This window comes from Peromyscus maniculatus, chromosome X, assembly GCF_049852395.1.
Source record: "Peromyscus maniculatus bairdii isolate BWxNUB_F1_BW_parent chromosome X, HU_Pman_BW_mat_3.1, whole genome shotgun sequence".
NCBI lineage: Eukaryota > Metazoa > Chordata > Mammalia > Rodentia > Cricetidae > Peromyscus > Peromyscus maniculatus.
Window position 1 is genome coordinate 116,304,968 of NC_134875.1, and position 27,490 is coordinate 116,332,457.

A 27,490-nucleotide genomic window follows, 5' to 3' on the forward strand; every position below is an offset into this window, starting at 1 on the left:
AAGTTGAAGCTTGGATTGTCTTGGAGAACCCAACATGTTAGAGATTCCAGAGTCATGGGGTACCTGCCAAGGAGAGCTGCCAGCAGGGAGTGGAACCAGCCCAAGAGAAAGAAGTGTATTGCAGTCAACAAAGCTGAATGGAGTTGGAGATGTGGAGAGGGTTTTGACATCAGACATGGAGATGCAGAGTTTAGAGTTTGCTTGGTTGTTTTTTTCAGTCTTGCTTTGGGCCAGTATTCCTTGCTATTCTTCCTTCCCTGCATTTAGAATGGTAATGTCTATCCTGTGCCATTACATGTTGGAAGTATGTGATCTGCTTTTTGATTTTGATTTTTCAGGTGATTACAGTTAAGCGATTGTAGGACTCTCAGAAGAGATTTTGAACTTTGGACATTAAAACATTGTTGAGACTGTGATAGACTATGGGGACTTTTGATGTTGGACTAAATGATATTGTTACAAGCTTGTGGGGGACAGGGAGTGGAATGTGGTAGTTTGAATGTAATTGGCCTTACATTTATTAGGAGGTGTGGCTTTGTTGGAGTAGGTATGGCCTTGTTGGAAGAAGTATGTCGTTGTGCGGGCAGGCTTTGATGTTTCCTAGGCTCAGGATACCAACCAGTGTCTCAGTTAACTTCCTGTTGCCTGCAAGATGTAGGACTCTCAGCTACCTCTCCAGTACCATGTCTGCCTGCACACTACCATGCTCCCCACCATGATGATAATGGATTGAACCTCTGAAACTATATAAGCAGCCTGTTGTTTTTTTTTGTTTGTTTTGTTTTTTGGGGGGCCCACCACCCTGCTCCCAAATAAATTATTCATGGAGGCTTATTCTCACTTATGAATGCCCAGACTTAGCTTGGCTTAGCTTCTAGCCAGCATTTTTTAACTTAAATTAACCCATCTATCTTTTGCCTCTAGGCTTTTCCCATTCTCTTACTTCTGTAAATCTTACTCTTATTCTGTGGCTTGCTGTGTAGCTGGGTGGCTGGTCCCCGGAGTCCTCCTCCTTCTCTAGCTACCCCTTTCTCCCAGATTTCTTTGTCTATATATTCTCTCTGCCTGCCAGCCCCACCTATCCTTTCTCCTGCCTTGCTATTGGCCGTTCAGCTCTTTATTAGACCATCGGGTGCTTTAAATGGGCACAGTAACACAGCTTCACAGAGTTAAACAAATGCAACACAAAACACAAGTAACACACCTTAAACTAATATTCTACAACACAAGCCACCCCAATTAAATGCTTTCTTTATAAGAGTTGCTGTGGTCATGGTGTCTCTTCACAACGATTAAAAACTCTGAGACATCTGGTTTGTTTGTTTTGTTTGTTTATTTGTTTTCTAAAGGGAGAGAAAGAAGGCATGGAGTTGAATGGGTGGGAAGGTGGGGAGGATTTGGGAGGAGATGAGAGAGTCAAAACTGTGATTAAAATATATTGTATGAAAAAAAATCCATTCTCAACAACAAAAACCAAATGATGCTTTACAATTGTTTTTAAAAAACATTATTATTGGTTTTTTTTTGTTTTTGTTTTTTTGAGACAGGGTTTCTCTGTGTAGCTTTGGAGCCTGTCCTGGAACTCGCTCTGTAGACCAGGCTGGCCTCAAACTCACAGAGATCCGCCTGCCTCTGCCTCCCCAGGGCTAGATTTAAAGGTGTGCTCCACCGCTGCCCGGCTTTAAAAAAAACAACCTTATTTTTATTTTGTGTGTGTGAGTGTTTGGCCTGCCTGTGTGTATGTATACCATGTTCATGCAATGCCCAAGGATATAATACGATGGAGTTAGGTTTCTTGGAACTGCGGTTATAGATGGTTGTAGGGTACCATGGCCTTGTGAGTGGTGGGAACTGAACCCAGGTCCTCTGCCAGAGCAGCGACTTCTCTTAACCACCGACCCATCTGTCTGTCTTCTGTTATACCATCTTTACAATGTGCATAACTTAACATACTGGCACACACATCTGGTTCTCTTTTAACTCCTGTCTTTCTGGTGTGGGCTACTTCTATTAACGTCACTACAAATGAGGAGAACAAGATACTAGATGGTGACCTAAATGATGTTTCTAAAATTTGTAGAATAGTTAGGAGCATCAGTAGCCTCTTCATTTGATACCAGTAACATGTTTCTTTTCTCCCATTTGTTACCATCAAAAAATGTCTTCATGCACTGCCAATATTTTACAGAAGACAAAATCACACTGATGGAAAATGCCTGACTTGCCAGGTGGTGCACGCCTTTAATCCCAGCACTCTGGAGGCAGAGGCAGGTGGATCGCTGTGAATTTGAGGCCAGCCTGGTCTACAGAGTGAGTTCCAGCCCAGCCAGAGCTACATAGTGAGATCCTATCTCAAAAAGAGAAGAAAGAGAAAATGGCTAAGTCAAAATAGAATATTTTGCAGAATGGACAGAAATGTCTTGTTTCCCCATGTGTCTTAATTTAAAGAGAATAAAATCATTCCAGTTGTGACAATGATTCACAATAAGTTCAGATTTTAAAGGGATGTCAGTCCTCTCTATCTCTTGCTTTTATTGTGGGTAAATGGAGCCTCCATATCCACATGTGCTTTTACAACTTCAGTGAGCTTTAAAAGTATCTTATGCAGGGAGTGGTGGTACAAACCTTTAATCCCAGCACTCAGGAGGAAGAGGCACTTGTATCTCTGTGAGTTCTACATAGCAAGTTCCAGGACAGCTAGGGCTATGTAGAGAGACCCTGTCTCAAAAGAAACAACAACAAATAGCATCCTACATGAGTCAGAAGAACAACAGACACTTCCATTTTGTGCCTTCTCATATTCTACTTACTTATGAGCAGGAGATCAATAGTTATGTACTCAGAAACTGCTAGGGTATAAAAAAAAAACATGGAGTGATCAATGTAGCTTTCCTGTCTCAGGATATTGGTTGCCCCTTTGAAAGCTTCCAGCAACAATAATCTAAAACTTTTCTTGATGTTCTCTATACCCTGGACATTTGGAAGCAATTTGTGATGTGCCATGATTGAAATTCTTTTATTTGCCATCATTACCACAGTGACTAAGAAGTTATTGAAACTGTCAAAATGAGCAGTTTGTGAAGCAAGTCAAAGAGAGAAGAATCCCCTGGAAATTTGCTAGTTAAAATTTGTACATTGATCTGGATCAGGTGGTGCAGGCCTGATATCTTAGCTACTCAGGAAGATCAAAGATTAAGGACTGCCTGGCTACAGAGCAAGTTCAAAGTCAGCCTGGGCAACTTAATGAGCCCTCTTTCAAAATAAGAAGCAAAAAGAGTATCGGGTATATAAGTGGCAGAGCATTTGCCTAGCATGTGTGAGTTCCTGGACTTGATCCCAGCACTGCAAAATAGATAGACAGACAGACACACAGACAAATAGACAGAGTATCAAGAGGAGGTGAGATGATAATCAGGTAAAGGTAACTGCTGCCAAGTCTAACGACCTAAGTTTGGTCCCCGGAGCTTGTACATAGTGGAATAAGACAACTGACTTCTAAAACTTGTCCTTTGACCTCCATATGCACCCCATGGCATGTACACATATACACATATGCACACATTAGGTAAATAAATGTAACAAATAGAATAATTGTAATTGAAATGAACACAAAATCTATGCAAAGTTTTGAAAACTGCAAAAGGTATATTGAAAAGCAAGATCCCTGGTATCTAACTCTGCTTCCCTTGTATTTTATTGAGATCTGTATCATGCTGCTTAATAATGAGTTTGTTTTTAACGTGTTCACCTCACATTATTGGCAGTACATCCCGTTTGACACTTGTACTTTTGTCTTTTTATTTGTGTGAAAGAACCTATAAAAGTCTATATTATAAATGGTTCCATTTTGGAGTGCTGTAGACAGGTCTTTCTTTGGACTGCCAGCTTCCAAATAATGATATTGAGAGTTCTTATTAATTATGAAAGCTTGGCCTTAGCTTAGGCTTGTTCCCAAGTTGCTCTTAGAACTTAAATTAACCCATTTGTATTAATCTACTTCCTGGCACATGGCTCATTACCTCTCCTTAGTACAGTACATCTGACTTCCTCCTGGTCTCCATTTCTAATCTGTCATGCTTCAGATTCTTCCCAGAGTTCCTATTTCTGCCCATAAGTCCCACCTATCCTATTCTACCTAGCTATTGGCTGTTCCGTTATTTATTAAATCAATCAGAAGGTGCCTTAGGCAGGTGAGGTAAAACAGAGACACATCTTCACAGATTGTGATCAAATATCCCAAAACAGATTGTTGTTTCTCTTTTGCTGTAGAAAACACTTTTTTAGATAATTATTGGGATAGAGAGAAAAATTAAAACTGTACTTGTAAACTTAAAAAAAGGATTCATTTTTATTTTATGTGTATGAGTACATACTTGTCTGTATTTAAGTGTACCATGAGTATGCAGTGTCTGAGAAGGCCAGGAGAGGGCACTGGAACTCCTGAAACTTCAGTTAAAGACAGTTGTGAGCTGCCATGTGGTTGCTGGGAACTGAACCTGGGTGCTGAGGAGATCCATCTACCTCTGCCTCACAGTTCTGGGATTAAAGGCATTCACCACCACACCCAACTGCAGCCAGTGTTCTTAATTGATGAGCCATCTCTCCAGCCCCAACTTTAAACTTTAAGAAAATAAAAATCAGATCAGGAGGGACTGGAGAAATACCTCATCAGTTAATAACATTGGCTGCTCTTCCAGAGGATCTCTGTGTCACATGTAACTCCAGTTCCAGGAGATCAGCCACCTTCTTCTGGCCTCCACAGGCACTGCATACACATGGTACACAAACATACATTCAGGCACAACACCCATATATATAAAATAATCATATAAAATTTGAAAAACTAAAACAAAATGTAATCAGTATGTCTCAGGTCATATAGCTAGGATAATACTCCAAGGATACTGATAATCTTATATTTTTGCAATCATTGTGAACTGAGAAAGATTAAAAATAAATAAGCTTATTAACCAATTCAAGAATTAGAAAAATAAGAAAAAATCCATATAATGGCCATAGAAATAAGGGCTTAACAAATTATAAACTGCTAATAAATCAGAATTCAAAATGAAATAAAAAAAACTAGATCAATGATCTTGTTCTTTCTTAAATTACAATGTTAATAGGTTTCTGTCAAGTTCAATGGAAAAATGAGAGAAATTGATACACACACTAAAAAGCATAAACAGTACATATTACCTAGGTCTGGCAGTGCTGATCTGTAATTCCAGCTACTTAGGAGGCTGAGGGTGGAGGAATGAAAGTTCAAGGACTGAATGGTTTCCACAATGAGTTCAAGGCCAGCCTGGACAAGTTAGTGAGACCCTGTCTCAAATTAGAAATAAATTTTAAGAAAAGGAAAAAGAGAGACCACACACTTTTAATACTAGTACCAGGAGGCAAAGACAAGTGGATTTCTATGAGTTCCAGGCCAGCCAGAGCTATATAGTGAGACCCTGTTCCAATAAACAAACAAACAAATAAATAGATAGATAGATAAAATTGGAAAAAAAAGAGGAGATAGACTAGAGCTCAGTGGCAGAAACACAGAAAGTGTTAGAGGCTTTCTTATCATTTTCAAGATGATGTTGTGGGAGCAAGGGGGAAAGTATTACAAGCCTTGGTACTTGAGAATATGATATCCTTTCTACAAAGAAAAGAAGCTCAAACCAAAACAAAATAAACCCTATCGGGGAGAGGGAGCAGAGAGGTAGCTTAGCAGTTAAGAGTGCTTGTTGTTCTTGAAGAAGATCAGAGTTACGTTCCAGTACCCAGATCCGGTTGCTTAAAACTGCCCGGAACTCCAGCTCCAAGGGAGCTCTAATTTGTTCTCTTCGGGTACTTACTCTCAAGTGCATACACCAGACACAAGCCTGAAACATCATTATAAATAAAATAAATATTTTTAAAAGTACTCTAGGACAAACTATTAATGCTAAAATTAAAGTTGAAATCACAATTTGTTTAAGAGTTTAAACAATGTGCCAGGTGTGGTGGCACCTTTAATCCTAGCACTTGGGAGTCAGAGGTAGGTGGATGTCTGTGGGTTCAAGACCAGCTTGGTTTACATTGTGAGTTTCAAGACAGCTAGAGCTATGTAGAGAGACCATGTCTAAAAAAAAAAATTTAGCTGGGTGTGATAGCACACACCTTTATGCCTTTAATCCCAGCACTCAGGAGGCAGAGGTGGGCGATTTCTGTTAGTTTGAGGCCAGCCTGGTCTACAGAGCAAGTTCCAGGACAGCCAGTGCTTCATAGTGAGACCCTGTCTCAAAAAAACAAAAAACAAACCAAACCAAAAAAAACCAAAAAAAAAAAACAAAAAAAGAGTTTAAATAATGCAAAGACATTTCTTAATGCAGCAGCCAATTCAACCCTATCATCATAAGGGGTGTATAGATAATGAAAAGGCAGCTGATTAAAATGTAATGTCCGTTACTGATAGGCTGGCCAGAGGGCTCAGTAGGTTAAGGTGCCTGCTGTGCAAGGCTGAAGACCTGAATTTGGTCCTTGGATGGAAGAAACTGGATACTGAAGGTTTTTCTATGATCTCTACACAACAGATGTTCTCCCTCCAACAACCCCCCCACCTACACACACACACACACACACACACACACACACACACACACACACACACACAAATAATAATAATAATAATAATAATAATAATAATAATAGTAATAGTAATAATAATAATAATAAAGTAAAAATAAAACAACAACAAACAAACCACCTTGGAGGCAGTAAGATGGCTCTCAGCAGGTAAAGGCACTTGCTAAGCAAGCCTGAAGACCTGAGTTTGATACCCAGAAGGAGAGAACTGACTCCACACAGTTATGCTCTGCCCATCACATGTGCCTCCACAATACTACACACACATACGATAATAATAAATAAATACAGTAATTTTGGAGGATGAATAGATTACCTGGTGGGTTAGAGCACTTACTATCTGAGCATGAGGACATAGGTTCAAATCCCCAGGATCTATTTATATAAAAAACTTGGCCTGGTTGTACACTCAAACCTATGTCCCCAACACTGTGGTGGGGCGAAAGACAGGAAGATCATTGGGGTTTCCTGACTAGCAGCCTATCTCCTGGGCCAGAGAAAGCCCCTGTCTCAAGTGGTAAGACAGAGAAGGACACCCTGGAATTCATGAAACCATACACATGCACTCACTTACACATGTGAACCCACTCATACATGTACATACACCACAGATATACAAAAAATAAAGAAAAATGTTCTTTGGTATTTAGAAGTAAAAAGTTACCATTATTCCATGAAGCATCATTTTTAATGCAACTCTCCAGATTCTGTGGAATAGCAGCATTCCTTTAAAGATAGAAGAGGACAAGGTCCATGGTCAAGGTTCAACATCATACCACCTTGTTCGGATTGTGCTACTATAATGAGTCAAAACAGCATTTCATAAGAACATACAAGAAGACCTACAGCTGTCAGCTATAGTGATGCATGCTTGTAATTGTAGCACTTGGAAGTTGGAAGCCGGACAATCAAGAGTTCAAAGTCATACTTGGCGATTCAGTGAGTTGGAGGGCAACCTGGGCTACATGACATCCTATCTCAAAAAAAAAGAAAGAAAGAAAGAAAGAAAGAAAGAAAGAAAGAAAGAAAGAAAGAAAGAAAGAAAGAAAAGAAAGAAAAGAAAGAAAGAAGGAAAAAGAAAAAGAAAAGAAAGAAAAGGTTCAAAGATAAGTAACATGTGTGCTACGTATTAAAATATGTCAACATTAAACGTTCATACTGGTGGTATTAGGTGTTTTAAAAATCTTTCTTTTTGCTGGGCAGCAGTGGCACATGCTTTTAATCCAAGTACTTGGGAGGCAGCGCCAGGCGGATCTCTGTTGAGTTCGAGGCCAGCCTGGTCTACAGAGTGAGATCCAGGACAGGCACCAAAACTACACAGAGAAACCCTGTCTTGAAAAACCAAAAAAATCTATTTTTTTGCTTCTCCATATTTTCTTCTTTTTATTATTTTATGTGTACGAGTGTTTTGCCTGCATGTATGTCTATACACCGTGTGTGCAATGCAGTGCCCTTGGGTATATATGTACATGAGACAAAAAGATCACTGAGAAGCAATCAGAGAAGACTTCTTTTCCCCTTTGGAGTCTCAGTATTTTAGTGTTACTTTGACTGCAATCCTAGTCATATCCATGTAAGTAAGCGCATATAGGAATTTATTACTTTTATGAAATACAAGACTAAAAGTAAATTGAATCAGATATCTGTGTGTCTAACACACCTTTGTGGCCTGATTGAAGTCTTCGTTAAATCTCTATCTCTGTGTGTATTGACTTTTCTTTCTCAAGATAACTTCATCTATTTTTTTCAGGGTGGGAGTACTTAGGTCAGCTCTTTCCTTAGGGACATTTCCATTGCATCTAACGTGACATGGCTAGAATGGCTGGGCTGGCCCCCTCTTCCTCTGGGACAGCTTTTCCTCTCTCAGTGTCCTTGGTGCCAAGGTGGAGGAGATGGTAAACGCCTTCCTTGGTGGGTTGAGCTAACAGAGAGGGGCCATCTCCAACAAAATCCCACCCTCACTATGTCTCTCAAAGTGCTAGCTTCCACTTTGATGCTTTCAAACCCAAATGTCCTAGTTGACATCAGAGCCATGCAATCTCATCTCCCATTCGTGACTTTCCAGGAAGGAAGTGCCACAAGGGAAGAGAGGAAAGCCCAGCAGAGACCCCAGGGGACTTCTACTGGCATTGTTGGTGGGGTGCCACCCTGGGAGAGCTTCTCATCCCTGTAACTCAATCCTCAGAGTATCTCAGGGCTTGCTTGTAATTTCAGTTTGGACCCATTAGGTCTAGAGCTTGTTCCAACAGGACTTGACTTTTTAGGACACACTGGCTCAGTATGATGGTGACAAGGTTCAAGGTAGGTCAAGGTAGCTGGGAAAGGGACAGCCATTCCGCTCCTTCCATTGCTGCCAGCGACTTTAACACCTAGTCCTCAGGTACCTCATATGTGAGATGATTGTAACCGCTGTGAGGATTTGAGAAATAATCCAGGGAGCCTAGTTCCCAGTAAGCAGCTCTTAGTCACTGTTAAATAGTTGCACTGAACAATGCAGTCACTAGCACCATGTGGCAACTTAAACTAAATTAAATTACAGATTCTTAGCGGTTCTAGCCCCCTTTTAAGAGGTTAACATTCACTTGTACCTAGTGGCACCAGGACAGAGTGTTGTCAGTGGTGGCATCATCATCATCATCATCATCATCATCATCATCATCATCATCATCATCATCTAGTGATCATCACATTGGGTATCACTTCTTCATATCATGAATGCTGAGCTTTAGACAAGAGCCAAACCTTAGGGTTCAACACAACCGTCTCCTTGTCAGAGACTGTTTTACCAACCAGCATTCTAAGAACTGAAGAACTGTTCCCTTTTCTCACCAGAGATGAAAAGCAGTTATATTTGTTTTCCAAATATGATAGCCTATCTGTGAATCAGATAGAATAGTCTGACAGGGCACAAATTTTATGCCAAAGAAAATCTCCGGGGAGGACTCAGTGCTCTCCACCATGAGCTTAACCAGACAACTACAGGAGGCATGGGGGGAGAAATTCTGATTATGTCAGCAGCGGAAACATTCTTCTGAGGTAGGGCTCAGGGGGAAAAAAAAACAACTGACCTGTTTCCCAGATGGATTTTCGTAAATAACTGACAGGAGATGGTCTGCTTCTATGGAAGTATTAACCCAACTGATGAATGTTAATTATTAAACCTTTTAGATGGTGGCTCACTGAGTTCTCTGATACCCTAATCCGGGTCACAGAATAGTTAAAGCAGCTTTAAGTGGAGAGTGGATTTTTTTTCCCCTCAGTTTGTCTTCTGTTTTCGACTTTGAAAGAATGCTGTGGCCACTCTTTTTCCTGGTGACCGCTATTCATGCTGAACTTTGTCATCCAGGTACGTAGCCTTGAAACTTAAAAAACAAATTAACAGTTTCCTAAATGCTTGTGGAGTTATTGAGTGAAAAACAACCAAAAACAACAACAACAAAAAATGATTTTTTTCTAAGTCTGCAGACCTGTGGATTGAAAGTTGAACCTATGCCTCTTAGGAATTGAAAGAAACATGTACATGATTTAATATGGTTTTCATTAGAGTTGCAGGGGTACTGGGGAGATCAATTGTAGTTCTTTGTTATGTTCATCTGGGCTGTATTAAAATTAGGATTTATCAGGCTGTTTTCTCAGTTTATCCTAATTTATTGCTCTTTATTGTCCCCCCCCTCCTCTGGCAGATGCAGAAAATGCCTTTAAAGTAAGACTTAGCATCAGAAGCGCTCTTGGAGATAAAGCAGTAAGTGGAACACCTGCTGGTTCATTTCAGATTCTGTTTTTCTAATAGCGTCAGGCTTTCTCAAATAAATGGCTTCTCTGCATAGTGACCTTATCTTGAGTCTTCAAGTCCGATCTTTTCCCAAAGCTAGATTACAGTAAAATGGGACTCACTGATAGAACGGGTTTGCTTATAGTATTTCATCAGTAGTGAGTGACTGAAAATAGGTGGGAAAAAATTGTGTTGCATAAAACAGTTTTGAAAACTTGAACCTCTCAGTCCAGTAATGTGGAGCAAAGGGGTCTGTCTGGTCTGATGAAGGTGTGTATGTCCAGGTTGAGTCTGCTCTTCACTGTTGTGGGTGTTTAAATGTTATCAGCCTGTTTTCTAGTCATCAAAAAGAAAGACTGGTGCTACCAACATCAAAATATTCCACCGTACAAAATTTTCCAGTTCTCTGCAAAGCTTCCATTCTTCCCAGCTGTGAAGGTGACAGTATGGAAATTGTGCTTATGAAATCATAGAAGTTAAAAATCCTCACAGAGCCTCATAGGGGGTAGAAGAATAATAAAAGTCATTGAATTAAGAAGATGGTATTGTCTAATTCTAGTGTCAGTTTTCCAGTGTGATCTGCATTTTATTTTAAACTAGTAGGTGATATTAATGCATCATACTACAGACAAACAAAACCAGATTGCTAAAGGAATTCAGAGGTATTCTACTTGCTGACCAATCAGTTGCCTTATTTTTCATTATTCATCTGATAAGTAACAGTTGTTATGATAACAAACATTTATTTATTAAGACATTGTTTGACTTTCTAGTGGGGACTCTTCTAAGTGTTTGACTCCTACCAGCTTATTGAGCCCTTACCCTCTTGAGTACAGGTATGCTCATTCTCATGGGATGAGTGAGAAAACACAGGCCGAAGGACATATGTGACCCTTTGACAATCTCGAGCCAGTAAATGGCAGGAGTGAGACTCGAATCCAGGCAGTTTAGTTTGACTGCAGAGACTCCGCTCCCTACCAGTGTATAAGATTCCTTATCCCAGGATCCTTAGAATTGGCTGGATGCTGGGGATGCAATGGCAGCTAACACTGGGCTTCTCTGTACCCTGCAGAGCTTGTAATAGTGAGAGAATAACTTGTCCATTAAATTCTCAGTAAGCCAAATGCAATGTGCTGTCTTGAGAAGTAGTACAGGAAGGAGAGATATACAGGGCCTCTGGCCTTAGCAGGGACCTCAGTACCAGATACTTCTGCAATGTCTAAAGTAACCATAAACAGACATGAGGGGAGAGACGGAATGGCAGAGGGCCATCACATATGAACATAGCAATTATCACAAGAAGGAGCTTAGTGAGCATGAAGGACGAGAGGCTGATGTCTGGAACTGAAGCTGTGAGGAAGAACACGGGCATTTAAGGACCTTGAGAAAAAGGGACTGTGTGGGAAATAGGTGCTATGGCCGCAGGAGTGGAGGAGGGTCGGGGGTGGGTGGGAGGGTGAGGGGTGGGGGTTGTTTTAAGACAGAGGAACTGTTTAAAGCATCAAACGCTGTTGAGAGGCCTAGCTCATTGTGTGAAGCGATATGAGGGTCGATGAGGAATTTAGAGAGAGCTGTTTTTGTAAAGTGCTGGAACTGAAAGTCCGATATTGGAGGGGTTAAAATAAGTAGGATACTTTGGGGATGAACATGCAGAAAAGTATAGGTAACTTCTCTATGAACTTTTGCTAGGGCAGGATGCTGGGGCTGTACTTCAGTTGGTAGAGTGCTTGCCTAGCATGTGTGAGGCCCTGGGTTCCATCTCTAACTCCCCATACCCCAGGCCTAGTAGCACTCCGGAGGTGGAGGCAGAAGGATCAGAAGTTCAGGGTCATTCTTGATTACACAGTGAGCTTGGGATACATGAGAGCCTGTGTCAAAAGACAGAGAAATCCTGGCTGGGAAAGGTTGGAGAGAGCCAGCAGATGGAGGAAGATGAAGCAGAGCCATAGGTTTTCGCCATTGCTTTCGTGGGGACAAGTTGAGCATGAGTAAAGGCAGTGGACAGGCCCCAGCTGGACTTGAGTACACAGAAGGAGCGGATGTTGTTTCAAGCCTGAGAAGCCCGAGAAGGGAGGGGGAGGGAAGCGTTCCTAGCTTCCCTCGCTGTGGGGATTAGCCATTATCAGGAGAGAAATGTCTGGCTGGGGTGTGTGGTGGAAGTTTTGTTTCTTCGTTTGAGGAAGAGGAGGGAAGTTTAAGTTGACAAGCGGAGACAGCATCTCTAAATTACAAAACCAGGGGTTAGGCGTTTAGCTCAGCGGTAGAGTGCTTGGCCAAGCAAGGGAAAGGCACAGGTTCAGTCTTCAGCTGAGGCTTGCAGGGACTATGACACCCAAGGCATCCAGGGAGAGTCAAGGCAGCAGGGAACATGTTTGGTTGGGGGAGGGGTGTAGGGGGTTTGAGGCAATCTTGGGACAGACAACTGTCTTGAGACAAAGAACTTAAGGAGAACTCTAAGAGGTGAGCAGGTAATTTGAGGGTAGGACATCGTGGATGTGTAATTAAACAATCAGCCTTGTTTTGTGACTTTCTTGTTACTTTTAGTCATTCCACTAAAATGTGAGGTTTTCGGTGTCCTTAGATGTAGGCAGAAAGTAGAGTGAGCCAGGGGACTTAAGGCCTTGGTGTAACTGTTACTGAGAGGAGGAGGCAAGGCACCTGAGATGACACATGTGGTGTGTGAAGTCACAAGTGGACTCTAATGATACATCAGTTTCATAGACTTTGGTGTCCATGGTGCCCAGTGTCTGGAACAGGCACAGGAAGTGCCACGAGCCTTCTTGTCCATGTCTCTTTCGAGTGCTCTTTTGGGCTCTGGGCATTAAGTCGGGACTGGAGCTCTTAGTTACTCTTTCCTTCTCCTTTCTTCAGTTGTACGTTTTTTCCTGATTACTGTCACATGTCACTTGCCTTGCCGGGAAACCGTCTCTGAAACACTCTGAAAGGTGTAGCAGGAATGCGATATGAGGGCGACACAGGCTTTTAGCCTTTCCCTCCACTTGGGTTGGTTCCGTGGAGTTAATACCCAGCACAAAGTAACACTAGTTAGTCCCTTCCTGATCTCAGGAGCTGGGAGCTTTACTCCGTGACCTCAACTGTGCTCCTGCTGACAGAGCTCATGCTCACTTTGTAGGAGACACTAAGGAATCCTCTCCAAGATCCAAAATGTAATTTAAAGCCATGCTCTGGCAAGTTCTGGCTAGCATCTTCATCTTTGTTTGGTACACAGGCATTCTCATTTATAGGTGAGCAGACTCCTTCCCCATCCCCACATTCTCACAACAAGGCTTCCTATGTATGGTGTATAAATGCATACACATTTGTAATCTTGTATATAAAATTATATACACATGTAATGTGTATGTATACTTATTTTTTTTAAAAAAAAATAAGATTTAGTTTTCTTTATCTGTGTTTCTGTCTCTGTCTCTGTCTCTGTGTGTGTGTGTGTGTGTGTGTGTTTGTGTATGGGTGTCCATGGAGATCAGAAGAGGCTGTCAGATCCCCCAGAGCTGGAATGACAGGTGATTATGAATCACCTGATGTGGGTGCCGGGAACTGAACTCAGGTCGTCTGGAATAACAGTATGTACTCTTACCTGCTGAACCATCACCTCTCCGGCCTTAGGTGTATAATGTTTATTAGAGTAGGTCTCGATATGCAGTTTGGGAACTCTTTATGTAGACCAGGCTGCCCTTGAGCTTACAGCGATTCTCCTAGCTCTCCCTCCTGGGTCCTAAGGTCCTTGTGACCCTGTGCCACCGCTCTGCAAGTGGACAGGCCTTCTGCTGTTGCTGCTTTGTTTTTGTGAGCCAGGGATCAAATCCAGGACCTCATGAGTGCAAGGCAAGCATTCTACCAACCAAGCTGTTTCTCTAGCCTGGAGTAATGTTTGTTTGCTATTTTAAGTAGACCAGTTTTTATTTATATTTTGTGCTCAATTATTTTATTAGCCTATATCATTAAAAAGTAAGATCTATTGCCGGGTGGTGGTGGCGCACACTTTTGATCTCAGCATCCAGGAGGCAGAGGCAGGTGAATCTGTGAGTTTGAGGCCAGCCTGGTCTACAAAGTGAGTTCCAGGACAGCCAGGGCTACACAGAGAAACCTTGCCTCAAAAAACCAAAAAGAAAAAAAAGAAGATCTATGCCCTGAAATAGTTAATACTTTATAAACTTTCAGAGTATAATATAAAAGAAAAAGTTAATATGAAGTAGGGAAAAATGAGGCTATTTGGGGAGTTGGAAGGAAGAAGGGGTAGATTTAATTAAAACATATCACACTCTTATACAAACTTCTCAGATAATATTTTTTCAAGTTCACTTTAAAATATTGAAGGAGGGGCCAGTACGATGGCTCAGTTGGCAAAGGCACTTGCCATCAACCAAATAACCAGAATTTAATCCTCAGAACCCACCCACATGGTGGAAGGAGAGAACTGATGCCCAAATTATCCCAAATTACCCCAAATGATCTGGCAATGTGTGCATGTGCACAAAAACACATCTGAAGTAAATAAGCACAAATGTAATACAAATATTTTTAAAAGATTGAAGGAAGGTAGCTGGGCAGGATGATATGCATCTGTAGTTCCAGCACTTAGGAGGTTGGGGTGGGTAGGTTGCTTGAGTCTAGGAGTTCAAAACCAGCCTGGGCAATATAGTGAGACCCTATTTCAGAAAAAGGAAAACCCGACTGAAAGACTATTTCAGGTAATGTCTGAGGTTGACATTCAAATGCAACACTTAGTGTTTGCACGTGACATAAGAAGAGACTAAGCTTTCTTCTTGATGGCATTTTATTGCAGCGATGTTAGACAGGGCTGAAAGAAGGGCTAAAGTAGAAGCGAATGAAGAAAGTTTCAATACTACTGTTTAACTTACAGGGCTAAGGAGATGGCTCAGTGAGTAAAGAATCTACCGTGCAACCGTAAAGACCTGAGTTCAGATCCCCAGCAGCCCCCAAAAAAGCTTAGTGCTGTGGTAGATGTCTATAACGCAGGGCTGGGGCTGGGGACAAAGACAGGAGGCCCTTGGGGCTTTCTAGCCAGGCAGTAGACAAAGTGGAAAGCTCCAGGTTCAGAGGGAAAGACCATGTCTCAAAGTAAGGTGGAGCCAGGTGTGGAGGCACTTACCTTTAGCACCTTCCAGCACCTAGGAGGCAAAGGTAGGCACATTTCTGAGTTGGAGACCAGCCTGATCTACTTGTCTAGTTCCAGGCCAGCCAGGGCTACATATCAAGACTTTGTCTAAAAACAAACAAAAAATGTTTGTAAAGGAAGACGCTCAACATCTACAACCTTGCCTTATTTGCATGTATGGGCAAGTGTACCTGCATATATGTGTACACAAACACAAACATGCATACACATACACCACACATGCACCCACACAAATAAAATTAAAATTAAAAAATTAAAAAGAATACAAGGTATACAGACATTATGAAGGCATTTAGGAAAAAAGAATGTATCTTTCTTGTCTAGAGAAGGTAAACCAGGGGATACATTGCTGTTGTTTAGGGTCATCTAGTTTTATCTACAGTCCCTTCCTTACCATCATAAGAGGGCAAGATCAGTAATGATAAAAGAGTTCTTCCATCTCAGTATGAACCCAAATCCTAACAATGTTCTCATGATATACCAGGATGAGTTGTAGAAATATCAAGTTTGTTGATAGATTAGTGGCATTGTAGGGTCAAGAAAAGAGCACAACAGGAAGCACACCAAACTTGGAATTGTAGAATGTCTAAGAATGTGAGTTGCCATGACCTCCAGTGCATGAGAAATATAAGGAGCGGGGAGAGAAAGAAAACAAGAAGGAGGGAGATGCGACACACCACCAAATGGGCAGTTCGTTCTCCATCCTATTCACATAGACTTTTTTCCCCTTTTTCTTTCAGTATGTCTGGGACACAGATGAAGAATATCTCTTCAGAGCAATGGTGGCATTCTCCATGAGAAAAGTTCCCAACAGAGAAACAACAGAGTAAGCCAACAGCATGACATCTCAAGTTTGAGATAATGCATTATTTCAAATTTCCATCTTGAAAATAACTTAGTAACCCCCAGATTTAAGGGACCAGGATTTCTGGTTATTTCTTCATTATTTATCTACTTACTTATTGTGTGTGTGTGTGTGTGTGTGTGTGTGTGTGTGTGTGTGTGTGTGTGTGTGTGAGCATCATGGCGTGCAAGTGGAAGCCAGAGGACATCTTGTGGGAGTGGATTCTCTTCTCCTACCGCGTGGGTTCAGGGGGTCAAATTCAGAACCATTTCTCCAGCCCTTGCCTTGCTTCGAGACGTTCCATGTCATCTTGCTTGGCCTGGAACTCGCTGTGGAGCCTGGGCCAGGATGGAACTTGTGGTAATCCTTCTGCCTCAGCCATCCAAGTGCTGGGGTAACAGACATGAGCCACCATGCCCAGCCTGGGACCTGCATTTTTATGGAACATTTAAAAGAACTCTTTGCAGTGGAGCACAGCTTCTAGTTTATGTCACATTCCCTTTGTTCAACAGGTGATCTGACTATCAATGACCATGACCAGAATTCTAGTTGTATGTCTTTATGTCATAAGCTTTATACATTTCTAGTGCACACATATAATTTTTCTTGCAGAGAGCTAGGTAATATCAAAGAAAACTATTCTCCTTTAAAAAGTAATCTGAACATGGATAGACTATCCCCACATTGGTATATATCAGAATATCTTGTTAATTTTCTTCAAAATACTTAGTATAAACTATTAATAGGTTTTTTTTTTTTTGAGACAGTATCTCATGATATAGCCCTGGCTGTCCTGTGTCCTTGTAGCTTTGTAGGTAGACCAAGCTAGCCTGGAACTCACAGAGATCTATCTGCCTGCCCCATCTCTCTGGGATTAAAGGTGCTTACCACCCTGCCTGGGCAGTTCTCATAGTTTTACACTTGTTTCCCTGTTCTTCTGGAGGAACTGTTGCTGTTTATAGTGCTTCTTCCCTTTTCTCTTTGGGATTAGGTTTCCACTCCCAGGAGCTCTCTGCTCCCTGCCTCAGTGGTCTCCAGCTGAGAGGCGAAGTGACTGGTGAGCTGGATGGAGTATCTGAGCATGGGCTCTCATTACTCAGGGAGCAAGCTTGCCCTGTCTGCTTCCACTGGGCTTCCCTGGTACAGCTTCCTAGTAGACCTGTCAGGCTGTGCCTGCTGTGTACAGTGAAGGAGCATTTAGATGGGAAGGCACCACAGTTCAGAGCCTGCTAAGTAGCTTATATATTGCCCAAGCATGTGATCTCACCTGTTTCAGTTCAGCACTACCAAAGACAGTTATGGTTAGCTTATTTCATTTCAGGATTGTTGTTGTTGTTGTTTTTAGACAGGGTCTCATATGGTCCAGGCTGGCCTTGAATTCATTTATGTAGCTGAAGATGGTCTTGAACTCCTGACCCTTCTGTCTCAGCCTCCTGAGTACTGGAATTACAGGCATGCACCATCCCCTTCTCACTTTATTCAGGACTTTTTAAGATTAGGAAGAAGATATTTCTGGGGAATAAACAGCCTCCAACTAGTCCTTTTATCCCATCCCTCAACTGCTTTACTAAAGATTACAACTTCTGCAATAAATCAGAGCCTGGAGAAGAGGACTCCTGTCAGTTGACTTCTCTCAGGTTTCCAATATCTGATGTGAGTAGAAAAAAAGAAAGGGAAGCTGGGCACAATGGCACACACCTTTAATCCCAGTATTCCAAAGGCAGAGGCAGACAGTCTCTGTGAGTTTGAGGCCCGCCTGGTCTATAAATGGAGTTCCAGGTCAACTAGGACTACGTAGTGAAACCCTGTCTCAGTGTGTACATGTGTATGGAATCTGGGGTCAGGTATCTTCCTCTCTTGACACAGGATCTCTCACTGAGCCCGGAGCCCAAGGATTTGCTAGACTGGCCAGCATGCTCCAAGATCCACTTGTTTCTCTGCTTCTTCCGTTCTCTCGGCACTAGAGTTACAGACACATGCCATCACACTTTGCCATGGGTGCTGGAGACCTGAACTCAGGTTCTCATGATCGTGTGGCAGGCACTTAGACAACTAAGCTAGCTCCCCAATTCCCACAAATGCATGCTTGAAAATAATACATTTACAAAAGTTTTTTTTTTAAAAAAGGAAGTGTATAGAAAAACAAAATTTTGCCCTAAATTCTCTTCATGCTTAATCAAATTACAAAGAAAATATATTTAATGACATTTTAAATTTATCCTTTGAAAATTTCACACACTTATACACTGTATTTTGATCATACCCATCCATCATTACCTCCCGCCCATTTTCCCTAGCATTACAATTTTTAAAAATAAAAGTAAGGGAGATGGATAGAGGACCCAGCAGTGGAAGTGTACGCTGTTCTTGCAGAATACATCAATTCAGTTCCCAGTACCCACACAGGGCAGCCCACAACTTCCTTAACTCCGGCTCTAGAGGATCCGATGCTCTCTTCTGGACTCGGGGGGGGGGCACCCTCACACCTGTGAGCAACAATCACACAGACACACACACACACGCGCACGCAGTTAAAAATAAAAATAGATCTAAGTGAAAACAAGGTGATCGCATTCCAGAAGCTCAGAAGGAAAGAAAGCTCTTACCATCTCACAGGGCTAAGCTGAGTGTCTCTTGTTTACTGACTCTCCTCGTCAGCAAGTTCTGTGCTTTACTGTGTCGGGCACTGTGACTTCCCCCACGTGCCTACATTTCATCTGGTTCATGACTTTGTTCAACCAAACGCTTCTGTTCTTGGGCAAAAGTGATGAGCTAGGCAACATTTCAGGACCTGAGGAATCTGCCTTCAGAAAGTTTTCCTTTAGAACCTGGGACATTAAGGTGGTTTGTGCATATCAGATCTAGTTTATTTGAAAGGTGATTCAGTTTTCAAAGGACACCCAGGCTCTAAAGACGTTTCATTGCTCATCGTAAATGTCCCAAAGTGTAAAACTAGACCAATGAAGGTTTTTCTGTGAAGGTCAAATGTGACAGTGTGAAGAACACATTTTTCTTCATTTGGCCTGTGGGGTGGGTCAGCCTAAGGAAGCACATTGTTGTAGTGGTAGCCACAGAAGTGTTTTGTCCTGAAAGCCTGCTGTGAACCTGTAGTAGGTCTAACAGAGGTAATGATAGTCTCAAGAGATAACCTGTGCCTCTCAATTTGACTACCTGACTATTGAAAAAAATGTCCCCACACTCAAGAAATGGGAATTTTGGGCTGTGGGTGGTGGTGGAATCCCATCATTCCCAGGAGGCAGAGGCAGGAGAATTTCTGTGAGTTCAAGGCTAGCCTGGTTTAGAGAGAGAGTTCTAGGATAGCTAGGGCTACACAGAGAAACACTGTCCTGAAAAACCAAACCAAACCAAAAACAAAACAAAACAAAACAAAACAAAAAAAAACCCCCCCCAAAAAAACAAAAAAGCAAAAAAGGAAAAGGAATGGGAATTTCCGTAGGAATCTCATGTTGGGAGAAGGAAAAGGCACCAGCCGAGGGGAACTTGTCTTCTGGAAAGAGATTTCACACAGTTTTAACTAGTTGTCAGACCACCTTAGAGGATGAGACTGAAGCCCAGAAAAGGCTGGGCCAAGGATAGACAGGACCACACCTTGACAGAGACTGTTAGATGCGCATATCCTTGGCCCTCTATTTAAACTTGGATCTCACTTTAGGGCCCCCAAGATGGACTTTGGGTTTTCCCTGGATCTCTTTGTCTCTTTTCCAGTGTGGCCATGTTAACTAAATCCTCTTTCTGCTTTCCACTTTTAATTAACTGGTTTATTAAGGAGAGGTGTTTGGGCTTGACTGAGGCACAGGATCTGCCTCTGTTTCCAATATCATTAAGCCAGATTTACCGCAACAGGAATTCCAAAGTGTTCTAAGTTGTTTTCAAGGCAACCATAATCTAGTTAGAAGTTTAGTTTTCAGGCAAACGGATATTTGACTACATATTACACAAACAAGGCTCCAAGGATAATCTCTCACTTTTAGCAGTATAGGTAGAAGTCTGGTGCAGGCATGGCTTTCTCTTTCTAAGTAGCATAGAGCTTGTAATGAATTTCTTGCTCTACTTAACTCTCCAAGGATAAGTCTTGTGACCTAAAAAGGAACAATGTGTTTTTGTATCCATGGAAAGGTAAGGGGATTACCTGTCTCGTGCTTGCAGCCCAGCTCTCTTTTAGTCCTGACTTTCAGAAACAAGAGCCTAAATTCTTACCACCCGTTGGCTCTGTTTGGCCTCATTGATGAGATGTAGCTATGGAGCCCATTTTCAGAGATTTGCTTTCAGGCCAGCGTCTCGTACATTTAAGGAGACAGAGAGAACATTTGTGGCTTCTTTTTAGGGAGTTGCTGAAAGAAGCCATTCATGTAGATGTTAATATAATTCACTGATAAAAATCATTGGTCAAGGGCTGGAGACATGACTCAGTGGTTAAGAGCACTTACTGCTCATGTAGGGGACCCAGGTTCAGTTCCCAGCACCCACATGGTGGTTCACAACTACCCATAACTCCAGTTCCAGGGAACCTGATGCTCTTTTCTGACCTCCATGGGCACCAAGATGTGCACGGGAGGAGAAAGACCATTGACCCAAATCATCATGGCCAAATTAATTAAAGCAAGCTTTTTTAAAAAAATTCACATACACAGGCTGCCTCCCCCCAAGGTGAAGTTCCAGAGGTCAGCACTGGATGTGAGGAAGACAAGGCTGTTATAGCTCAGGGGTAGGGGATTTCCAAATGGGGATTTGATGGGCAAAATAGGTAGGGTTACAGGAGCAGAACATAAACATAACAAGTTAGTCCTGGCCATCCTGGAACTCACTCTGTAGACCAGGCTGGCCTCAAACTCAGAGATCCACCTGCCTCTGTCTCCTGAGTGCTGGGATTAAAGAAGGCATGCACCACCACGGCATCTTAAATATATATATATTTATTTATCTGTATGTGTGTGTGCCCTCAGTGGCCAGAAGAGGGCGCCAGATTCCTTGGAGCTGGAGTCATAGGTGGCTATGAGCTGCCTGATCTCGGAACTGATCTCCAGGTCTTTGGAAGAGCTGCAAGAGCCCTTAACCACTGAACCTTTTCTATAACTCCTATCTGTTTGTTAAAAATATACAGTTCTTACTTCAGTGGTTTCTACCAAGTAATTATATTGGCCTTCAGAGGTTATTTTGTAATATCTGGAAACATTTTTGATCATCAAAACTGGAGGCTGAGTAGGCTTTCCCCATAACAGAATTATCTGGCTTGATTGTGCTGAGTTCTTTCTTTTTAGTAGTATATGGGATAATATTCCTTTGATAGCACATGTCACGTTTATTTTATCCATCCCTCTTTATTGATAGACATTTCCATTGTTTCAATTCTCTGCTTCAGTGAAGAGTGCTACAAAGACTGTCCTCATCAGTGTCCCTGTTTATTGTGTGTGCACACGGAAGAATTTCTGTCATCTAGAAAATACTTCCAATTAATGACCCAGAGTGGCTTGACCCATTGGCTTCTTGGGATTTCATTTCTTGCCAGTCCTTGGCATTATTTAAATTTGAATTTGGGGAGGGGGCTGGAGAGATGGTTCAGCAGTTATGAGCATTTTCCAATCTTCCAGGGGACCTGAATTAGTTTTTCAGAAGCTCACAAGTGCCTGAAACTCCAGTTCCAGGTGATTGGACACCATATTTTGGCCTTCAAAGGAACCTGTTCACAGGTGCATACATACATTCATACAGACACATAAATAAAATTTAAACACATCTTTTAAAAATGTTTAGCAATTTGAAATTTTTAATGTAGCTCATTTAAACCATTTACATGTTTTGATTATTACTGAGGCCAAATAACAGAAATTATCCCCAACCTAATATAGCCTGCAAAAAAAAAAAGAAAGAAAAAAAGAAAGAAAGAAAAAAGAAAAAAAAAGGTAGAACTACATTTCCTTACTCTTCACCTCCCTAAAGTAGATTTTTTTTTCCAGCAAGGACGCCTTACTTCATTTTGGTCATACTTGTATCTTTGTTACTTATTATATAGAGTCACATATTTTGGAATACTAAGCTTGACAGTTTCTTGCCAGTAGAGGTCAGAATTGGTTTGTGGTTCTCAGTCAGTGCTTCTCTATCTATCTATCTATCTATCTATCTATCTATCTATCTATCTATCTATCTATCTATCTATCTATCTCTATCATCTATCTATCTATCAATCATCTATTTACAATTATCTATTTATTATCTATCTATTTGTTTTTGGCTTCTTACCCCAATGATTATTGAAATGCCTGGGGACACTGTTGCTTGTCACTCCTGTCGCCTACTGCTTGAGAGCCCAAGGATGCTGCTTCCCAGAAGGTATAATATATAATCTGGCCCCAAGCCTCAACAGTGCCATTAGCATAAACCATGGTGTGTCCTGAAGAGAAAGAAATACAATCTCAAAAAAGATGATAAACCCGAGTATAATTAAGCTCTCATTGCTCTAGAAGAACAAACACTTAATGCCACAAAGCGGGCACACTGGGTGTTCGGTCCCAGACAGGTGGAAGGAGTGAGTTGGTAGGGGAAAAGGCAAGGTTTTGATTCCAGCAAATCTCCACAGTGGGCTCCTCGGGGCAAGGGAAGGTTACCTGTGAGACCCATCAACCCGAGAGTTAGGAAAGGGTCAGTAGAACACAAGGGCTGGCGCCTTGAGTGTGAAGAGGCAGGACAGTAACTCTCTCTTAGGCCAAGGAGGCTACTAGGGTGGGTGTGTTCAGGGACACAGTGGCCCTCTTTAGTTCCCCAGGCCCCTGGTAACACTGAATCTGCTTTTAGCTGTCCAGCAGAGGCTCTGAGAAGGTTTCCTGGAGGTGCAGCTAGTTGGACAGCCGAGTGGAGGCTGAAAGAAGGCTCACAGAGATGTCTGTCCTGAAGCAGGGTTTCTGTACGGAAGGCTCAGCCTAGGCAGGAAAGGCCAGGCCCCTCTATTTCTGGTGACAGGATTGAAGGCAGATGGCCTGGTCTTGGGGCTCTGCTTCCTTCTCATAAGGCAAGCACGATCAGTCCTCTGGTGAAGCTGCAGCCTCTGGGGCCCATGGCTTGGACTTGGAGCAGAGGGGGTGGTTTTCTGAGTGCTCTGTGAAGCTGGGGCAAGTGAACCTTGAATCAGAGGTCCTGATTGCAGAAGTCAGGTCTGGGCCTGGGGGAGGGGGTCCCTGCTTTCTGACAAAGTGCCACTGCAAGCCCCTCTGCACACCCGGCTTTGTGTCCAGGTGCCCGAGCAGGCGCCTACTCAGTTGCCCATCTCAGGAGGGAGGTGGCTGGTTTGGGAGCTTTTGAGAGGGTAGTCTCCCTCCCCACATCTGAGGACTTGGCCAGCCAAGCACACAGGACAGGAGGAACTGATGGTTGGGCTTCGGGCACAAGCGAAACACGAAGGAGGCCAGGACCCTCTGCCAATCTGACTGTCCAGGTCCATGACCACAGACACAATGCCATCAGGGACTGCTTCTGTTTAGAGCAGTGGTTCTCACCCTTCCTAAGGCTGTGACTCTTTAATACAGTTCCTCATGCTGTGGTGACCCCCCAACCATAACATTATTTTCGTTGCTACTTCGTAACTGTGGTTTTGCTACTGCTGTGAGTAGTAATGTGAATATCTGGTATGCAGGATATCTGATATGTGACCAGAAAGGGTCATTCAAACCCCAAAAGAGGTCACAATCCACATGTTGAGAACTATTGGCTTGGCTTATAAAGGCCACAAATAACCCTATACTGTTAGGACCTGCATGGGTCACACCTGAGCTAGCTGATACCAGGCCACTGCTCTTTGACTGGCAAAGGGTCCACTTTGAACCTCTGCCCTTAGCCCAACCCTTCAGCTTAGTGTCTCACAGAATCCCTCCTCTAAGCCAGGCAGTGGTGGCGCACGCCTTTAATCCCAGCACTCAGGAGGCGGAGGCAGGCGGATCTCTGTGAGTTCGAGGCCAGCCTGGTCTCCAAAGCGAGTTCCAGGAAAGGCGCCAAAGCTACACAGAGAAACCCTGTCTCGAAAACCGGTTGTGGAGGCCAATACTGCTGTGTAATCAACTTACCAAGGCCTTAAAGAAAACTGACCCCCCCAAAGCCATCAACTTGTCAATAGCTCTTCAGTTAGGGGTAGGGGCTTGTGAGCACCTCCCTGCTCTGTGCTAGAAGGGTGATTGGCTCAATCTTGTGCATTCATGTGCAGGCAAACATACTATCATGAGTTCATGAGTACAGTAGTCCTGCCATGTCCACAAGTCCTCCCTTACCTCTGGCTCTTGCAGTCTTTCTGCCCCCTCTTCCTCTATAATCACTGAGCCCTAGGTTGAGGGTGATATAGATGTCCCCCCTTGTGGCTAAGCCTTCCACTGACATTTATTCTCTGTAGTTTCATCAATTGTGAGTTTCTGCATCAACAGCCATCCATTGCACAAAGAAACTTCTCTGGTGAGTCTGCACTCATCTACAGGTATACGGACATAAATTTAGAGAGCAGTTGGTACTGTGTCAATTTAGCAAAATAATAATAGTAGCTTCACCCCTGGGGCTTGTGAGCTCCCTAGCCGTGGGTTCTTGGCCAGATTTGCAGTACTAGGCATGTGCTTCTTTAAATCCACTCAGAAAGTGAAATTTTATCATTTTTTTTCCTCTGTAGCCCTAGCTGTCCTGGAATTCATTCTGTTCTTGAACTCATATATCCACCTACCTCTGCCTCCTGAGTGCTGCGATCAAAGGAATGCACCACCACTGCCTGGTGAAATTTTATCTTCTTAAGACGTTCTTTCCAATGGTAGAAATGACTTCTCATACACATCTAAGATCCCTCATGAAGTGTTAATTACATCAGAGTGTCAATAGTTTCCTGCTATTTGTGATGATATTCTTGTAACACATTTCCCCCATCTCTGCAGAATTTCCCATGTCCTGCTTTGCAACGTAACCCAGAGGGTATCATTCTGGTTTGTTGTCACAGACCCTTCCAAAAATCGTACTCTTCCTGCAGCTGAAGTACAGTCGGCCATAAGGTAATCATCTCCACATCTGCTGTCTACTGATCCATCAACTCACTGATGAGCTCAACTGTTTTCATATATACTGAAGAACTATCACTCCACTCCACACATGATGCAATTGATTAAAGTGCCGAGTGTTCCATCCAGTTCATTTTCATCAGAGATTAGTGAAGATGAGTAATTTTCATCCAGTAGCAATTTGCCTTCAAGGAAACAAATGGTTGGCAATGTTTGGACACATTTTTCTTGTCACAACTGGAGGAGAAGGAGGCACCACCCATACTAAGCAGGCAGAAGCTAGGGAAGTTGCTATCACCCTGCTATGTACAGGACAGCACCTCCCTAAAAAAATTACTTGACCTCAAATGTCAATTGCACTGTGATTTAGAAACTCTTGTCTAAATCTTAACTAAGAAAGAGTGAAGAGCCAAACCCAAATATGTTGCTATCATATCTCTAGTGATTTTTAAAAATTGACTTAATACTTATTAGCATATATTAATTGTACAATGTGTTTCACTGTATATTTTATACATGCATATGACCTACTATAATCATTCATTCTACTTGTTGCCATCTTTATGGTAATTTAAAAATCTGTCCTAGAGGAGTCATATGTATGGAATGAGGTGTGGACATGAACAACCAGTTCTAAAGTGTTTGTTATAGTTCTATTGTGAAGACTGGACTAATTCATCCCAGGTCTTGGCTATAAAAGATCTAAGGTGTCTGATCCCTAGGGAAGATTTCCAGGTGGCGGTGATATTATTTGTACATGACTACAACTTCCAGTCTACCTGAGAGGTGACAGAGTATGTTCCTGGTGTGGACCAAGATAGCAGCAAAGGGTTAATCAAGCAGGGAGATGGAGTGAGGGTGCGGAGAAACTTCACTTTCCTTCAGGTCATAGCTTAGCAATGATGTTCATTATTTTGGGAAAAAGTTTGCATTCTCATACTTAATCAAGATTGGATTACAAGAGTTGGGAAGATGGTTCAGCAAATAAAGCACTTGCCATGAAGCAAGAGTACCTGAATTTGGATCTCCATAATCAAGTACAACCATAAAACCAGCACAGTGGCCCATGTCAGTCATGCTAGGGCTCCTCTCTCAAGATGGGAGGCAGACGCCAGCGAATCTAGGGAAGCTCATGGGGCAGCTGACCTGGCAATTCTTGTAGCAAACAACCAAGTGCCCCTATTTCAAAGAAGATGGTGAGAACTAACATCAGAGGTTGTTCTCAATAGCCTCCGGGTGCACCTGAGACACTCGCACTCCGAAACACACACACGCACACACACACACACACACACACACACACACACACACACACACACACACACATTCTCTCTCTCTCTCTTTCAACACACACCAAGATTTTAAAAGATCAGATTATTAAAAAAGGAAACATTCTTTTTTTTTTTTTTTTTGGTTTTTCGAGACAGGGTTTCTCTGCGTAGCTTTGCGCCTTTCCTAGAGCTCACTTTGTAGCCCAGGCTGGCCTCGAACTCACAGTGATCCGCCTGGCTCTGCCTCCCGAGTGCTGGGATTAAAGGCGTTCACCACCACCACCCGGCAAAAGGAAACCTTCTATTGCTTGCCAAAATTACATTTAAATTGCCACTTTGCTACTGGAGTTCTCTTTCATATCTGTGAATGGCCATGGCCGAGCATAGATTTGTGAGTTTTTGTGGTGTTGGGTCGGAACGCAGCTTTGCACATACTAAGTGGTGATGTACCACTGAGCGACAGCCTCAGCCCTCAGCACAATTTCTGATGGAGATCTTTCCGGATGGCCTACTCTTGATCTGCAGAGATTCTCAAGCCACTGCTTTATGCCAGGATTGCCCAGTCCTGAAGCTGCTGCCAGCTAAATATGCCTACCAAGCATTTGGATTATAGCTAGTCCAAAATGGGGTGAACACAATGTGAAAAACACACCAAATATCAAATTGTATTAAACAAAATCGAAATCAACCAAATATTGATGTGTTGAAATGATGTTTTAGTCAATATGTGGGGATATATACAATTATTAGTTTGTCTTCCTATTTCCTTACACTTAACAAAACAGAACAGCT

At 42.4% G+C, this 27,490-nt stretch overlaps 1 protein-coding gene across 2 annotated transcripts in view; it reads left to right on the forward strand.

The window, feature by feature from the left end:
• Nucleotides 1–9,806: 9,806 nt before the first annotated feature.
• Nucleotides 9,807–27,490, forward strand: part of Cltrn (collectrin, amino acid transport regulator) — a 28,872-nt gene continuing 11,188 nt past the window's right edge. Inside the window, exons 1-4 of one of the 2 annotated variants that reach the window (XM_006973208.4) lie at nucleotides 9,807–9,961; nucleotides 10,299–10,357; nucleotides 16,289–16,374; nucleotides 25,308–25,421. In XM_006973208.4, the coding sequence (XP_006973270.1) occupies nucleotides 9,904–9,961; nucleotides 10,299–10,357; nucleotides 16,289–16,374; nucleotides 25,308–25,421 (317 nt within the window). In that variant the 5' untranslated portion in view covers nucleotides 9,807–9,903. Of the gene's footprint in view, nucleotides 9,962–10,298; nucleotides 10,358–11,204; nucleotides 11,224–16,288; nucleotides 16,375–25,307; nucleotides 25,422–27,490 lie in introns of those variants that run through there. The other variant, XM_076562987.1, reaches the window with a different exon arrangement.